Raw genomic sequence first — 18,138 nt, forward strand, 5'->3', positions numbered from 1 at the left:
CATAAGGTTTTGTTGTTTCTAGGCTAACAATTGTCCAACCAAGGTTACTTGAGAAGCCAGAGAAAACTCTGACAGCACTTTAAAGATGAGCAGAAGTATTATGGACTGAAGCTTTTGTGGACTGGAGCACATATAAACAGATGCATGCAAGTATTATGCTAACCAATGGTGCTAGGTCTTCCAGGGAAATTTGATTTAGTAACTCAGATTTTGATCTAGACACCCAAGTACTTTACTGTTTTATCCTAGGGGTGGGTGGGAAGACTTTTGCACTCTTTCTAGCAAGCAGTGCTCGCCCTTACCATGGAACTTGACAAGCCAGCCCTGTGACCTATTTTCAATTTATGGTACCTTGTCACTAGTCGTATTAGTATTCCTACGTAGAAGGTGTTTTCGACCATCTGCAAAGCGCATAGCCCTTATTTTGGCATCTGCACTGCCCGTCCCCTAACACATCTAGGATTTAAGAGCATGGCTCTTACGGAAAAGCTGCGCTTTCGGGACCTTTTTCCCCACATAGTTTGCTCTGAGCATTCCGGACCAAAGAGCAAAATCGCCGCTGCTGGATCCGATGTGTGTACACTTGGAAGCAAGAGCCACTGAGTTCCATGGGACCTGCTCCCGAGCACGTATGCACAGGAGCGGGTAGGTAAGGCTGGCCGGCGCGAAGAGCGGGAGAGCAGCCTTGCATCTCTTTCGCCAAGGTAGGAGCCCAGCCGGGAAGCCGGCAGAGCCCCGGGGCGCGTGGGGGGAGCTCATGCTGGACGAGAACGTCGCGCTCCCTGGCTCTAAGAGATTTTGCGATTTGGCCCTTTAAATGTGAAAAAAGAAAGGGGGGGGGAGAGGAGGAAGACGTCATTGCCGCGTGACCCCTCTGCTCCCCTCCCCTGCTTGACCCGGACGTGGAAGGGGGAGAGAGAAAGATGTTACACAGGGGTGGGCGGAAGGCGGAAGCGGAGGCTTACAGAGGGACGGAGCGAGGGGGCAGCGGCGGCAGCGGGGGGGGGGGGCGGCGGCAGCGCCCCCTCTCGTTTCCGGGCAACGGCACCAGGTGAGCGCCCCCCGCCTTCTCTCCCGTGCTTCCCGTGCCCTCCGTTGGCGGCCACGTTCTTCTCCTCGACCTCAGCCTGGAGGGACGCGCACTTGCCTGTCTTCCTCTCCACTCCTAGAAGTGGGCTGCAGGGGTTTATCTCTGTTGGCCATTGCAAGAGGGATAGCTCCTGCTCTGCGGAGGCCCTAGCGAGACAGGCTTCCTGCCCGGGGAGAAGCTGCGGGAGTGGCTTTTAAGTCTCTCTGCTTATTTTGCAGGAAGAGGGATCGATGATGGCCGTGACTTAATCTTCATCAAGGCCAGAGAAATTCTGGAACCTAAGCACCATGGAGAACATCAGGTCCGAGACTGAAGGACTGTATGAGCCTAAGTCAGGTCATCCTGAGTTGCCCAGGACTGTGCTGGGCACTAGCAGCCCTTGTGTGGTCAATGAGTGCTCCTTCTCAGACGGTGGGGATGGAGGAAGCAGTGTGTTCACTGGTGGCCACATATCCTATAAGTGCTGCAGTTGCAAAGGCTGTCCTAGTGGAGAGGGACAAGGTTTTGAAGCAACAGATGTGCCTCAAAAGGTTGAGATTTCAGCTGGGGAGCAAAGTGCTAGGGAGGCTCACATTGTTTGGAATGGAAGCTGTGATCAAGATAACAGGAGCTTGTACTGCACTGGCTACAACATGCCTGGCAATGAAACTGGCACTTGTAATTGTCAGGGAGACATTTCTGATCTTTCTGCTATGTATTCAGAGAAGGAGAATGACTTGTGTGACTTCACTTGCCAGCAGTGGCCTTCTGGCTCCAAGGAGGATACATCAAAGCTGCTGTTAGACCAGGAAGAAGAAGTTGAGGATGACACGTCATCAAAGGTCAAGGAGGAAATCCCTGAGTGCACTCGAGCTCCTGGTGGAAGGAAGGTTATCCGGCAGCAAAGGCACCGTTCTGCTGTTAAAGACAAAGGGGAAGGGCGTTTTGCACAATCTGGGGGGAAACATAGGCAAGCTAGGAAGAGGAGTGATGGTGGACGCCACCATATCCGAGATGAGCTGTTGAAGCATCTGGAGGGGTTGGCCTTGTTCTGTGTCTCCAGCTTCAAACTCTTTATCAGCTTGATTGTACAGGTCACCCACCGGTGTGGGGAAGGTGTGGAGGCTGGTGGAAAGCTACTGTACTCCTGCTGCTCCTTCAGCCCACGTGACCAAGATGCCATCCGAACCAGTGTGAAGGCTTGGATCCAGAATGCAAGGGTGGGCTGCAGGAAAATGACACGACACCTGGGCACATGGGTGACTCTGACTTACCGTCTGCTTAAGATGTTATGTGCTGTAATCTTCTTGGTGCTTATGCTTCTCCTGGGTAGCCTAAGACTTTGCTGGCGGGTCTCCAAGTCAACCCTGCTCAGTGTCCTGGGTAAATTAGCTCACACGAGTCATGGAGCCTGGCTTCTTTCAGCTATTGACTTGCCTCAAATTTGGGCCCTTTTCAAAGAAAGTAGGACTTGCAAATGGGTAGCAGGCTTGCTGCTTAAGTGGCTTGCCCCCCTTTGGATGCCCAAAGAACTAAGGACCAATCAGCCAGGAGCTGCGGCTTACAATGGTTCTCCCGGTGGATCTGGGCCATACCAGCCTGGTGAAGAGGTAGCACGCTTGCTGGCTCTGGTGCATACCCCTGAAGAAGAGCTCAATCCTTTCCAGGTGTTGGGCTTGGAGGCAACAGCATCAGATGCTGAATTGAAGAGAGCCTATCGGCACTTGGCAGTATTGGTGAGCATGTCCTTTGAACTGGAGGAGACTGGTGGGAGTTTTGAGGGGTGAATGCCTGAGGGGGAAAGAACTTCTTTTCGAGTTATGCCTTCAGATTTCTCTGTGCCTTGTGCTGACAAATCAAGAATGCAGTTCTGCTCCCAGGTGGATTCACAAAACAATTGGCAGTATTGCACAGCAGTACCAGAAGGTCCCTCCTGAATCTAGTTGACCCAGTCTTCAGTTCACTTATGTGGAGTGGAGAGTCCCAAAGGTATTGTCCAGCCAGTTCCTTCAGCAGTGCTTTAGATATCCTCTTGATTCACTTCCCATCTTCCATGCATCTTCCACCCCTACTATTATCCTTATGCTAATTGTGGTGATACGGTTTTGCTAATCTCTTTCTTTGTCAGGCCAGCATTATTGCTGGTGGTGGCTGGACTGCCCATGCAATTGTGATGAGCTTTTACTCTTGTCAAGGAGCAGCTTGCTTGGTCAGGTCGAACCTGTTATGTCTTAGTGCTTTAAGGTATGAAGGGTTCCCGTTAATTTCTGGAGATGTAGAATTCTGGCCTGAACCCTTTCCTGCTCTCCTTCCATCCCAGTGTGGGAAAATGAATGGAAAGTGAACAGCTGAACTGTACCTTTGGTTGGTTCCATGGCCCGACAGACCCGATCTACTTGTCCCACTAGTATCCCATTCAGGTCCTGCTTCCATTTGGAACTGCTAACCTCTCCTCCTGATTAGAATGGACTGGTCTTTGTTGCTTTTAACAGAGGACAGCCTCATCTAGTTGCCTTACTCTTCTGATGGGAGAGAGAACACTTGCAGGAAACATACCCTTCCTGTCCGAACTCCTGAACAAAAAATGTGCTCGTATTATGAGCTGGAAGAACTAGTTCAAATTGTAGCACTGCTGGATCATTTTGGGCAAACAAGCCTTGCTCTGCCTCAGCCCCATGTGATATGCAAGTGATTTGACTACTTGGCAGTACAGAAATAGAAAAAAAATAATGCCGATGGTGATGATTGCCTGAACAGCCAAATGCCTGCTAGGTTTACTGAGACAATGTGATATGATTTTCCCAAATGCTCAAATCATTGAAGCCTTTCTGACTTCTTGTTGGTTGTGGGGATGGGGTGGGGTGTTGCACAGGTTCATCCAGACAAGAATAAGCATCCACGGGCAGAGGAGGCCTTCAAAGTACTGCGGGCAGCCTGGGATATTGTCAGCAATCCTGAGAGGAGGAAGGAATATGAAATGTGAGTGGGTTACAATCTATTTGGTCACCTCATGCTTCAGAGTGAGTCTCTTACAGGGCCTGGGAACTGGGAGGGTGTGTGGAGGGAAGTTCTGAAAGTGGAGCCTCCATAGGAAGACGATACCTTCCAGGTGAGACCATAAGCACAAGCTTTTTCTTGAGGCGAGACTTGGAAGGGTCCAGAATGGTTTCAAGTGCCACCATGTGCATTGTGTTTATACTGCACTGATTGGGTGATGTTAGTCTTATTGCTGTCATCATTTATTATGTTTCTCTACTGCCTCATAACCGAAGCTCTCCTCTTGAATAAACAATTCCCCTCAAAGAATTAATCTGCTTACCTACAACCATGGCAAATTCTGCTGAGTGCCCTTCTGTGGGTTATTTCAGAGTAAATGGTTCAGTTCTGTTAATACATAAGTGAGCACATGTATTCACAGCTGGATTATTTGGTTACTGGAGCTTTGAAAAGGAGCCTGTATAAAAACTGCTCCTTCTCTCACCGTTGCTTTTTCCTCCTTGGTAACTGTAAGTAAACGCCACTACTCTGGTGCTACTTTCCCTTTGCTTTTCTCTTCTTGAGGGAAGCTTATAACAATTTTGACTCTTCCTTTTGAACTGCAGTAAGTGTATCCAACCATAGTAGGAAGTAGAAAAAAACCCAGACCCTTCCCACCTAGCAACTGGGCAAGGGTACTGTAGAAATAATAATGGAAGAGTACTGGAGATGATCGGGTCCAAACTGTACTCTTATCTTAAAGGCCTTTTGGGGAAAAGACCTAGAGGGATTAGAGGTAACACAGGACTTAGTAATTCAGATCAGGTGGTTCCTGTATTAATCTGCTCCTCAGCTCTTGTGAGTTTTGAAATCTACCCCATTTGATTGTTTAGGATGAACAATTTTTTCCTAGCTTTGTGTCATTAGTTAATTAATTGGTAAGACTGATTAAAATACTTCAGTCAACTTAAAGGTACGCTGGTTAATTGAGAGGTATGCTTCTTTTGTTTGCTTTGGTTTGCTATTACTGCTGGTAGCTTTCCCAGTATGAGAATGAGCATGCTGTCTGCATCATGACAGATGCTAGATAAGGAATTAACAGGACTTGTGAGGAATGTCTGCCTTGTATGGGCCTGTGCAAGCACAGACACGAGAGACAAAAGTTGCATAAATGTTGGAAAATTGAGGGGAATGTATATGCTGCAGCATGCACAACATATTGCTGGCAGCCTGATCCTATCATGATGGTTTGGAAATAAGTTCTGTTGGTTTCAAGTAACTATGTAAATACTTCAGCCTTGTGTCTGGAATTGTCAAGTCCTCTTTTTCATACTGGCACTTCTGCCACTGGCTAATGTCTTGCTTTATTCCTGTTTCAGAAAGCGCATGGCGGAGACAGAGCTGACCAAGTCAATGAATGAGTTTCTTTCCAAACTTCAGGATGACCTGAAAGAAGCTATGAACACCATGATGTGTAACAAATGCCAGGGGAAGCACAAGTAAGTGGCCGGCTCCCATTAGCTCTGTCCTGGCGTCACAGTTGCATCAGACTTGGTGCAGTAGTGGTGTCAGGGCACGTCAGAGTGCATTCCTCGTTTCGATAAAGCCACGTAGCAGAGATGCTGCATGCAAGACTGATGTGTTGTGAGGGTGGCATCAGAGCACAGAGACCCTGCTTACGGTAGAGCTCTTGGTAGTCAGTGGTGGGATGTCTTTTCCTTGGCAACACCGACTCCCTTGCTCGGCAGTCCAGTGTTTAAACTGTTGAGGTTGAAGCAAGGGTGAATTCCATGCAGTTGTACACATGGACAAAATCTGGTGTAAGATTCAAAACTGGTACCCTGAGAATTGAAGCTTCCCTTTATTTCAGAGACTGCTTCTAGGCAGCCATGGAAAGTTTGAGAGTTAGCTGGAGAAGCTAAGATACCAGAAAGCAGATGGGTAGGGTTCCAGCAGTTTTGTGTGGTGAGGCTGGAATATACGGCTTTAGTACCCTTCTCTGGTTTATGGCTATTTAGTCTGCTGGCCATTTTAAAGCTGGTCACCATGCCTCTCCTGTCCTCCATCCCATTACTTGTCAGGATATCTAAATCCCGAAAGTAGACAAACTTACACGCATACAAATGAATATAGCTTGTCAGAGCATAGAATTTAAGTTTCTACAATCTCCTTTAAGCTGCATGTGGAGTAGAGAGTTGGGGTTCTAAGTTCTAGTACATCAAGCACACTCAGTCCTGCTCTCTGACCTCTGATAAATCCTTTGCTGCAGGAGGTTTGAGATGGATCGTGACCCACTGAATGCCCGATACTGCGCAGAGTGTAGCAAGTTTCATGCAGCTGAAGAGGGTGACTTCTGGGCTGAGTCCAGCATGCTAGGACTGAAGATCACATACTTTGCCTTGATGGATGGAAAGGTTTATGACATCACAGGTAATGGCACCATGCTGCTGGATGAGGGCAAATGGGAGCAAAAGGTGAAGTCTTAAATGGCATTTTAGGTCTCCTTTTTCAATGTTAATCTGAGTACTTACTATTCAGGAACTAGCTGCTAATGCCTTACGGGCTTCTTCTATTGGGAGCTGGGGAAGCAGCTTGTGGCCCTTCAGAAGTTTCAGCTTAAAATTCCCATCATCCTTCACTGAAGGCTAGTGCTGATGGGAGTTGTAGTCCAATCAGCTTTTAGGGCCACATATTATCTATTGATTACCTGTTGTGTTTAGCCTCTGTGGTTTGTACTATAGACTTTTTATCTTAAGGCAAATCTGGTCAGTTCCACACATGGTTCTGCAGTGAAAATGCAAAATACATGCATCTTCAAACAGCCATGCCTGTGTATCTGGGAACACTGACCCAATTAGGGTTGCCAGGAAGCACGTTACATAATTGCATCATCCACTCTTGTGTTTCAAGAAATGTGGCTAGTAGAAAGTTTGCTCATAAGCCAAAAAGTGTAATGTTAACTTGCAGTTCAAGCCCTGTACGCAGCTTACAAGGTAATAAGTCCTCAGCGACGTGTAAGAGTTAAGCTTTTATTTGAGTGGTTAAAACCAGAGTTTAAGTCTTCAAAAGTGCAAATTGAGCCAGGCTTTTGGTAAGTCAGATCCCTGAACTGCAAGGGCAGCTTTAATCACCTCCTCTGCTTAATCCCTGCCCATTATCTGCATTCCATTTTTTTTCCATTTCTAGGAAGCTCAGCTGACCTGCATTTTCACTCCCTGGAGTTTGGTGTAGCTCAGCCATTGAGCCACTGCACCCTCTTATTTTGTGGTTTTAAATGAGGTCCTCCTAATTTGACTGCAGCAGCAGTTGGAAAAGGCTGACTAGGACTATAAAAGTAGGACAGGCTTGAGAGTGAGTGTCCTACAGATGTGAAGGGATACCCCAGTATTTGTAACCCAAGTGATAAAATGCCATGGTAATAAGAAGTTAATCCAACAGGCAAGTTAAGAACCTGTGCGAGTTTGGCAATGAGGTGAAGCCAGAACAGGCAACCCTTCTTCCTCATTTCTGACAGTGAATTATTTAGCTCTCCAAGTAAACAAATCCAACAGAGAAATCAGTTACTAAGGTGTGGGGGCTCTCCTGTGTATTGGGTAGTGTGTCACATGAACAAATACTTGCCTTTTATCCAGAGGTCTTGAGTGTGTGCTAGATGCAATAAAACAAGGAAACATCAGACCAAAATAGCTGTCTAGGGAAACTGAGAGAGGTTGTTGGATGAGTCTTTTGGAGCAGTGTCCCACTGCTGGGCTGACACCTTTCTGCTGCTAGAGAGAATGAAGGTCTTCAGGAAGGAGGACTTCACTCTGAGGAAGTGGGAAATAGTGCATGGCGATTCTTGAAGGATGAGCAGGTATCTTGGTGTGCCAAGAGTATGCCTCTAAAGGGATTCTGATAGTAAGTACAGGCAGTCCAGGGTTATGAACGAGTTCTGATCCTGAGAAAATGGGCATTTGTCTTTAAGCCGAATTTGTATTTAAGTTGGATCACATATAGTGAGTCCTCCATATTGTGGAGGCTAAGGATGCAGGATTGCCATGAAAGTGGAAAAACTGTAAATCTCTCCACCACCACCCCATCCCCAATTCACCAGTGCCACCTCTTTGCAGCAAGGAAATGCCAGAGAGATTTCTTCTCTGGATGGGCAGGGCAGGAAGACATGCCTTGGAGACCTCCCTCTCTGCCCTTTTGCTTCCTTTCTCTCTATGCTTATGATATTTTTCTGCAGTAATGGAAAATAGGCTTTATGGCAGTTCACTTTTAAGTATGGGTTGTTCATAATGTGGACAGTTGTAACTCAGGACTGCCTGTAATTCAATTATTAGGGGCAGATGGATCTGTAGTCTAGGAACATAGACTGCTTGGTGATGTGGATGTCTGATGTGAAAGTCTTGCAAGTAGAAATAGGCAAGGAGCATACTGTCGAGCGTGCCAGTCAGTCAAAGAGGCAAAGGACAATAAGGGGAAATGCAGACGCCAGAGACATTTGGATAAGGCCACTATGTATGTGTGTTTCTACAATAAGTTAGTGCGCTTAGTTTTGAAGGATAATAGAGTACAGCCAGTCCTCGGGTTACAAACAAGTTCCATTCCTGAGAAAATGGGCATTCATGTTTGAGTCAAGTTTGTATGTAAGTTGGATCATGTGTAGTTGGCCCTCCACATTCAGGGGGGTTAGGAGTGCAGGAACCCCGTGAAGGCGGAAAAACCACAAATATCTCTAGTTCCCACCCCAACGCACCACTTCCTCCTCTTTGCAGCAAGGAAATGCTGGAAAGAGTTTCCTCTCTGGATGTGTGGGACAGGAAAGCATGCTTTGGAGGCCTCTCTCCCTTTTTGCTTCCCCTCTGTCTATGGCGATGATGATTTTCCGTAGTAATTTTAAAAAATAAATAGGCTTCATGGCACAGGTTTGTTCATAAGTACAGGTTGTTTGTAACTTGGATGATCATGATTTGGGAACTGCCTTTATAAAAGAAACCTGGTGGAATGGTGACAACCTGCAGGATGCAGAGTTTGCCCCTTTTGATGTTACTAGTTTATTGGGCTCTCTGCCTTCTTTGACGTACAGTGTGACACCACACCCCGTACAGCCTTCTCAATTCTTCTTGCAGAGTTTGAATCCAGAGATGGCTGCATCTCGTTGGTTCTCTTCATTCCGCTGGCTTTCAGCTCTGCACCTGATGTCTATTCAGTGTCCTCCTCTGATTCTTCCTTCTTGACTGAGAGGCTTCCAGCATTTGTGTACAAGTGCCTCTTGATCCCATGGAGGAAGCTGTTTTTGGGATGTGCATCATTTCCTGTGTCCTTCTGCCCCTTTGAATGACAGTCATGCTTTACTCCTAGCGTATTTTCTTCCTGCTCCCATCAGGGTATCCAGACTTTTTCACCTTGGAAAAACATTTGCAGGAGAGTGCTATGGCTTTCAGATGCAGTTTGTGTGCTATCCGTAGGCATCTGGTTGCCACTCTGAGAACAAAATGCTCTCAGAATGAACCGGAAAAGTCTCTTATGTTAAATGCCAGTGCGCACCCAGCAAAGATGTTTGCTGCATAATGTCAAACTCTCCTCTTGTGTTTCATATACAACATAGTGATGATTTGAATCCCAAAAGACTGCATGAAAGCAAGAGGAGTTTAAATGCTGGTACTTTAGAAGTGCCATAATAATGGTAAAGTTATCCTACTGCAGAGGTTGCATTTGCTGTACAGGAAGAGAGTTCAAAGTCTAAGGATGGTTTTGCCTTCCTTGTGAGGCAGATAATTCTTACCACCTCACAGCCGATTTCTTCATTTTCTGTGCAGAATGGGCTGGCTGCCAGCGAGTGGGAATCTCCCCAGACACACACCGGGTCCCGTATCACATATCTTTTGGGTCAAGGGGCTCTGGAGGACGCCAGAGGTTAGTGCCAAATGTTGATTTCCTTTTAGAAATGTGAGCTCCCATTGTCTGAGCAGAGATGGGTCCTTGTCTAAGCTCTGACGTGTTTTTAGGTTTTGTGCCCTCCAGCCCAAAGAACCGTGTACACTTACATATCTTGTGTGAGCAGAGAGTTACTTTCCATTCTATCGTGGGATTTAATCTGTGCATTCAAAAGGTTGCTTCTACCACTGATGGGCAGTACTAGGTACACAGAGTGAAATGCGACCAGCAACCCAAACCCACAATAGGCCTTGCAGCAGTGGTCTTGTTGTAACTGTTGCGCACACTTACGCATAGTGTTTCTAAGCACTTTGTAGACAGGTGTTCCTTCCCAACTGTGAGTCTAAGACCCTTTTCCTGCTGTTCATTGAAAATTCGTATGGGAGGATTTCCATTACAGCTGCCTGATGTATTGGTCGGTTGCAGACCTGAATGGTTGCAGATAAATTGCTTCTAATCCTTGCGCATGAGTGATGCAAGTTGTGGTCTTGTTTCCTCTTCCAGTATGTTGCCTAACTGGAATGTGTTAGAGTCCCTGTGACTTAAGGTAGTACTATCAGACCACAAGATTTTCCTTGGTTCAGAGGAATCAAGGGCATGTGGTCTAGTGCCTAAAGGCCTGATTCCTACTCTAAAACCCTTCTAATAAAAATTGGTCCCCACTCTGAAGCCTCTTTTCCACCTCCTGGTTTATCATAATGCCCAACACCCTCACCTTTTGTACTCAGTGCTGCATCTGATGATTGTGTTCTGCCTTTCCTTTTCCCTTCCTCATTAAGAGCTGCTTCAGATGGCAGCCCAGCTTCGGCTGCAGAACTGCAGGACTTCTTCAACCGCATCTTCCAAGGCAATCATGGACAGATGCCGAATGGGAACTTTTTCAGCACACCTCAGCCATCTGCCCCAGGGAGTGTGCCAACCCCTCCTGCCCCTCCATCAAAGGTGGACAATGCTTCCCAGAAGGGAGACTCAAAACAGAAACGGCGGAAAAAGGTGCGACGTCCTTTTCAGCGCTGAGGACATGATTCAGTGGGAGTGAGATCTCCCAGGCCTGTCTGGATGCCAGGCTCTTTGTCAGGTAGCAAAAGGGCTGTTTCAAAAGGGAAAAGTATATTCTTGTTAGTGTCAAAACCCCAGATGACTCAGGCTCCTCTGGACTCATCCATAATCCAGTAACTTCTGGCTGGAAAGAGGTACTCTCTTCTCCACTGCAATCATTGACATAGTACCAAAGAACTCTGGTGGAAGGCCTCCTGAAAGCATCATAATGAAGATGTAGCAAGGCCACGTGAGGGTGATGGTAGTGCCGAGCATCCTGAACCATGGGATCTAATGCAAGATGGCTTCTATTATTGTTCAGCCTTCCCTCTTCAGCAGGAGTATGACTACCACCAATGCTGTTAACAAATTGTTTTTCTGTTGTCCACAAGGATGCCTCAACCAGAACCCCTTCTGATTTACTCCACTCGACCTGCTATCATCAGCCTTTTAGCTCATCTGGGACTTGGAGAAAAGTTGAGTCTTACAGAATGGTTTTAAATGCCCAGGGAAGCCTTGGCCTGTAACAGTTTTTAAACTCTGTAGGAAATACCCCCCGCCCCCCCAATTGTTGCACAAGATCAGCAACTATCTTCTTATCTCATGGTGGGGGTGTTCTACCAACTCCGTTAGAAGAGATGAAGGGATCTTTCTCCCCACCTTGCTAGAAAATATTGATTCATTGCCTACCATGCAAAGGAACCCATCAAGAACCCCCAACTTAGTGAAGTTATGAAGAGATGAAGATACACCCCCTAGCTATTCTTACAGGGGCTGCACAAACAGAGTGCAGATTCTCAGGATTATGCCAAGCAGGCTTTTGAGTCTCAAATGTTGCGTGGTTGTGTTGCAAGACTATTGAGATGAGGTGTTATGCACCACCCCATGGTTAAAGAGCCAATGGCCACTTCTGGCTCTGAATGCAAAGTGACTCTGAGAGATCTAAGTCCCTGTCTTTTCTTAGGCACTTGGATCACTCTTTCCTGATCCTGGCAAGCACATAGGTTGTCTATGCTATCCCAGGGCTTTGGTCAAGCCAGTTAAGAAACTGGTCGATTAAGCCCCAAGATTTAGCATGGACAGTCAGCTCTGTAACTGTCCAGCCTGTTTTATTGAAGGTTACTTTTTTAAAGAATTCATATTTGTATGTATATGCATATATTTAATACTATGTCTATTCCCCTTTCTATAAATACATATAAATGCCTTGGAGAGTCTGGCTTTTGGTTTAATTCTTACCCATTCTGTGCACAATGCAGCTATACATTTTAGAAATTTCTTGCATCTCCCTTTACCCTGACATTTCAAGGAGAAAATAAATTTTAGTCTCTGATTTAAGCTATGATGAAAATTAAGGGCATTAACTTAATGCTGTTCACATAACCATACTTACAAGCTGTAGATTCAAGTACTTACCACTGAAAAGGCATATATCCAATAACTCCAATTACTTAATTGGCACATTTTGTTTAAAAATTTGTGTGGCCTGTAATGCATTTTAGAGAGCTATTATAAATTGTGCCATAGTTGCATAAGCTTAATAAGGATGGCTAAAGAAGAGGAACTTGATTATAAAGGGGTTTAGCTTATTTAACGTCTCTAACCTGTTTTTCTGTGTTAAAAATGAAGCCGCATGGAAGTAATGGCATTTTGCCACCTTTGCCCTTATGTGGCAGAACAGAGTACAATAGAGTCATTTATTCCTTCATTAGGACATTATGAAGGTTCAGTTGTCCATCCTTCCCTCCTGCCCATATTGAGGCTTGGTAGTTCACAGCGCACTGGGGGGAATGTGCCTGCCTGGCTTGCTGCACCATGCTGAGGGAAGGGTTAGCCGATTCTCTCCCTTCATAGAACAGTTGCTTATTGCCAAGCCAGGAAAGGGCCTTAATGCTGTGCTAGATGTTTTCACCCATGTGCCCTTTGAAGTTGCAGCACAGTCTGCTCTTCTCATGTCAGCTGCTCTCCATCTTGATCTGCAGCCTGGTCTATTTCGATTCTGGTCTGTCTGACGGCATCAGGATTCATGGAGGACTTGTAGGGTCGAAGGGAGAGGAAAATCCATATTCCTAATGCTGTTTGCTGATATGAAAGGCCAACCCTCATCCACAAGTTCTTAGGGAAGGCTTGCCTCATTACCTGCTCTAGCCTGCTGTGAGGGGAGCAATCTTGCAGGTCTGTCTTGTCTTCCTGCTCTATGTTTCCTTGCTCAGTATTGGCAAAGGTCCTACAAAGCTACTACCAGGTCCCAGATTGAGGAACTGCTATAAGTTTGAAAGGGTTTCCTCCATCTGTTTAGTCAGTGCTTCTCTGTCCTCCTTACCCTTCAAATTACTTATCCATTCTTCTTGTTGGTCAATCTTTCTATTGTGCATTTTCTGTAGCTATTTCCTCAATATCTTGCTCTGTAGGCAGGGGATTGCAGTGTGCAGTACTGACATTATCCAGAAGGTGGTGCTGTAAAACCTATTATAGGAAAACGAAACTATACAGCCAGAGGTCAGGGGTATCCCAAAATCATTTCCTATATCACCCTCCTTATTTTACAAACTTTTTAGTGAATAAATACCCTTATCAGGGCCGCCCATCATGGAACCCACAACAAAACCTTCATGATAAGCAGCCCTATAAGGCAGAAAAACTGAGTGAAAGCTGCACAAAACAGCAAAAAAGCAAGAGCACCAAAATGGCAGCATCAGATGAGGAACTCCTCCATGCTAAAGCACCTAATCAGAAAAGATCAGGTACTGTGCTGGCTCTGTGACAAGTGTATGTAGGATTAAACTTCATAAACGTTCTATGGTGGACACTAGAACGACTTACTAGGGTTTTCATCACCTCTGTGAAGGTATCACTGGGAGTTAACATAGGTATATTGAAAATTGCAGCATGATTCAGTCAGTGGTGGAAGCCAGAGGTCCTGTAAACATACAAAAGCAATATACCTAGTCTTCATGGTGACGGGGAGCAAGAAAGGACTAAGAAACAGTCCTTGGTGGTTATTTGGAAATCACCAATAGTAGTAAGTTAATGGGTCTGATATTCTGTAGTTTGTCTCTTCCTAGCCTAATAAGTGGCAACCTATGTATTAATAATGTAGATTGTCAGAAAGAAAAATAGTTTGGGTCTGCAGGTAATGCCTACAACTTTTATTGGACTTTTAAAGGTTAACTGTTCATATTAGGAACAGCAGCTAGGCTCCTGAATGCTGAGAAGAAATTGGATTAGGCAAAGATAATAAAAAAGTAAATCTTTCCTGCTTCTCTGGCAAATGCAGTGTGCTTTCAGAATACAGCAAAGTTTCTAATCAACAATAGAAGGGAAGACAGAGTTGCCCCCCAATATCATGAGAATCAGAAAAGTGGCATGTTTGTGTTGCATTAAGAAAAAGGCCATTGCCACTTACTGTGGTTTTAATTCTGACTCTCAATTGTTTCAGAAGAATGGGTGATTGAAACAAACTTTTCTGAAGTTATGCTGAGGAATCTAGTAATGCCAAGTGGTCTAATTCTAGGGCAAAGTGGAATTAGTGTTGCCAGGACTGAGCCCTAGAACCGCCCCCACTCTGCGTGCCAAAAGGTTCAGTTGAGACATGCAAGCTGGGCTGTTGACATTACAGAATAAAGGCATATCTCAGCTCCGATGAACACCTTTAAGGCAGCTGCTCCACTTTCTCTGAAAAATTGCTTCAAAAATGATGCTGGGCCCATCTACTTAACTGAAACACTTGTAATTCCCACATTATGAATTAAACAGAGATATAGTCATATTGTGTATGCAGACTGGAAAAACATCCCTCTGCTGAATGCTTTCCATTTTCTACCTTGCATCTGGACTTGAGGAACTGAAATTAGACTTTAGACCCTCATACCTCTCAGAGTGCAAAGCAGGCACTTTTCTAAGGTAGGGTGAGAAACTTCCCACCTTTGGTTCTTGGCAGCTAGAGGACTGCCTGCATGTGGTCTGCGAATTCCCCAAAGGCAGTTACTGATTCACATGGGCTATTGGATATCGCCATTGCTAAATGCTCACTTAGGACTATCTAGGCGGGGTGCCACCCCAGGGCTGCCCAAAGGGACTTTTAGCCATCACTGTGTCTGTAAGGACTGAAGCATGGAAGTGAGATGTGTGCTGGAGCAAATGCCTACATGCTAACAGATTATCTCTTCTGTGGTTAGTGCATGTAGCTAGTGAAGAGGGAGGACGGATGGACTGTTCTAGTTGTTGCATATCTATTTGCAGCTGCCTAGAGAGGGTGGGCTCTCCTACACTAGTGACTAGTGACATTGAAAAGAAACTGGACAGCCATCTGAATGGGATGGTGTAGCTTGGTGTCCTGCAACAGCACGGGGTTGGACTCGATGGCCTTCATGGCCCCTTCCAACTCTACTCTTCTATGATTCTGTGATTTGTAGCCATATATATGATTGACCCATTGCTTCCATTCTTTTTCTAGTTCCTTGGGCTGGGATGCTATTGCTACTGATGTCATTGGGATCCTAGTGCTTTGCTAAAGAAGGAGAAATTGGAAATAGTCCCCCAAACAGCTCTTAAGAAGAACAGGCATATATAAAGGTGGGAGGAAAGATTACCGGTTCTGCTCCCTTTCACTTAAGCTTTCTAGCAACACCTTTTCCACACTGCCAAAAATGGGAGAAAAATGACTAGATAAAAAATATGGGATATAATTTTAAAATATAGCAGTAGCAGTTTTTTTAATGTCTGTGATTAGTAAATAAGGCCAGTTAGCTCATTCATATTGTTAGCGTGACCAAACCTAATCTGTGGAAAACAAAAGTGGACCTAAGGTGTGGTGGCTATTTAAATACAAGTTGGACCTGCAGTAACATGTTGCACTACAGTGAGCTGCTATTTCAGGGTGGTCCAATTTTCCATACCTCAAGGGCCACATGAGGACTTGGACATGGAACCAGGGGCCACACAATGAATTATATTTCCATATCATAAAGTGTTTGCAGTATATTTTACTTAATATACACAATTGATATATTTAATTAACCATTAAACAAGGGAGAAAACTGATATGAGGTGTCGGGGTTGGCTTGAGAATGCTTTGCAGGCCTACAGGCAGCTCCTGTTCCGGCCACCGTCAAAGCACAATGACTGCTCCTCTAGGGTGGCCCATCCCTTTCTTCCATTTCTCCTACCCAGAAACCTTCCCATGTGACCCCTCTGGCTCCCCCTTCCTTCTTGGAACTGGCGCACGGAGCCTCTTGTACTTGAGCCAACAAACTCTCCCCAGCATGCCAACTCCTGCTGACAAGCGCAAAGTCACTCAGCTCCTGACTGTAGCAAAGCAAAAGCAGCAGCGACTGGAATAGGGAAGGAATGACAAGGTGGGTTCTGCATTAAAGTGCGCTAGAATACCAGCCAATGGAGTCAGGGGGAAGGAAGGGCAGAACTACTCATGGTGGGCCAACCATCGACCAAGCACCCATACCGCGTAGCTCCTTCACAGGGTGATTCAGGGTGGTGTGCAAACAGGAGCAATGGGAGCAGGGAAATGCACAAACTCCACAAGGTTAGAACACAAGGTAAAGAGCAAAAACTAAACGTGCCATTGTTTTCTTCTCTGCCAGCCATGTGTTTGATGTAACCTACGGATCAGCCCTTAAGTTGCATATACCATTGCTCAGCCTGTTCATGACAGTTTTATCAACTGTTGGTTCTGTTTTGTATAAAATGTAAGACTGAGCCTAAGCTCCTCAAAGCATTTCGGCATTGTTTGGAATTCCTTTATTTTGGTGTTGCTATTTTTGCTTCCATTAGAATGAAGACACTTTGGGTTATTGTTGCTGTTGTTATATTCCTTCCCCAATGCATCTCTCATTTAAAGAAGCATTGGGTCCCCATCCCCACTGAAATCGCCACTGCCAGTTTGCAAAGGGGTGCCAGAAACAGTCACTGTGATGGTGGAAGAAAACAAGCTGCACCCGTGCAGGGGGTGCATGCGCCTTCCTTCCATGTAAAAGTACAGCAGTTTTTGCCGCTGCAGGAAATTCAGCAGGGGGTACAAAAATGGCTGTCAGTGGTTGCATAGCAGGGTGAGTGCTCTACACACTAGCAAAGGGCCCGCATTTAGGAACCTCCTGGGGGATAGATTTGGGAAAGAGCTCCCACACGGAACAGCCATGGGGTAGGGAGGAGTGAGTTTACGTTTCATACTAACTGGACCAGGATTCTTACGAACAGCTCATCTCACAAAATGGATGTGAATATTGGAACCCACCTGCAAAAAAAAAATCCAGCCCTATTAAGTGATAGGAGCAGCAAAGAGAAAGGTACCACTATAGTTTTCTCTGTGCCATATTGTGATTCATGGGACAAACCAAGAATAGGGGGACAGTGAAGGTAAATCAAGATCTACTGACAGACCTCAGGGTGACCTGCCCTGGATCAGCAAGGGTTGCTAGTTCCCGACTGCTTAACACAGTTAACAAAAGCCTTTTTCCTCCCTTCTGTTAGGCTGCTGAAATGTCTGGGGAAAACCAGGAGCGGATGTGTGCAACAACCCCTTTTGGTACTGAAAGCATAGTCCCGGCATGTCCCGCCTGCATAGCCCCAGCGTGTCCCACCCATGTCCTGCTGAGGCCTCCAGAAGAGAGTGGGACGGGATGTGAGCCCTGTGAGAGCTCGCCACACTCAGGCCCATGCCATTGCTGGGATCGGCTGGGGGAGGAACGGGGGACTCCAAGTGGCAAGAGGGCCGCAGGACAAGGCCTCAGGGGCTGCATGCAGCCTGTGGGCCGTGTGATGGGCCACCCTCCTAATTGAACTCCACCTGGTCGTGCCTTTCTGTAAACGACCCCGTGCCATCTGCCCTCCTCCCAGTTTTCTGTCTGTGTCCCCAGCCCTGTTCTGTGATCACTAAACATGCTCAGGTAATGAGCGCCACATTAGTGTATATATGTTATAATGTCAAGCGAGAACACATGCGCAAAGAAGAATTGCAGGTGGGTGTGGCACCAGTTGTACACTTTGAGACATTGTTATGAAAACGGTATTTCCAAAATTTCGTGCTTTTTACCTTACAAAGCAGCTTTTTCAGGTATAATATTTGAGCTATGTGAAGCGTTTCCATGACGCTTTAAAGAGACAGTGCTGCAGCTGCT

General features: G+C 45.9%; 1 protein-coding gene across 1 annotated transcript; it reads left to right on the plus strand.

Moving 5' to 3' along the window:
• The first annotated feature begins 958 nt into the window (after nt 1-958).
• On the plus strand, nt 959-12,217 carry DNAJC14 (DnaJ heat shock protein family (Hsp40) member C14). Its single transcript, XM_044449554.1, has 7 exons — nt 959-1,051; nt 1,309-2,805; nt 3,942-4,048; nt 5,425-5,544; nt 6,315-6,475; nt 9,850-9,946; nt 10,747-12,217. The coding sequence occupies exons 2-7, from the start codon at nt 1,378-1,380 to the stop codon at nt 10,982-10,984; spliced, it is 2,151 nt and encodes a 716-aa protein (XP_044305489.1). The 5' UTR covers nt 959-1,051; nt 1,309-1,377; the 3' UTR covers nt 10,985-12,217.
• The last annotated feature ends 5,921 nt before the right edge of the window (nt 12,218-18,138 follow it).

The sequence above is a fragment of the Varanus komodoensis genome, unplaced genomic scaffold (assembly GCF_004798865.1).
Source record: "Varanus komodoensis strain SLA01 unplaced genomic scaffold, ASM479886v1 scaffold59_1, whole genome shotgun sequence".
Lineage (NCBI taxonomy): Eukaryota > Metazoa > Chordata > Lepidosauria > Squamata > Varanidae > Varanus > Varanus komodoensis.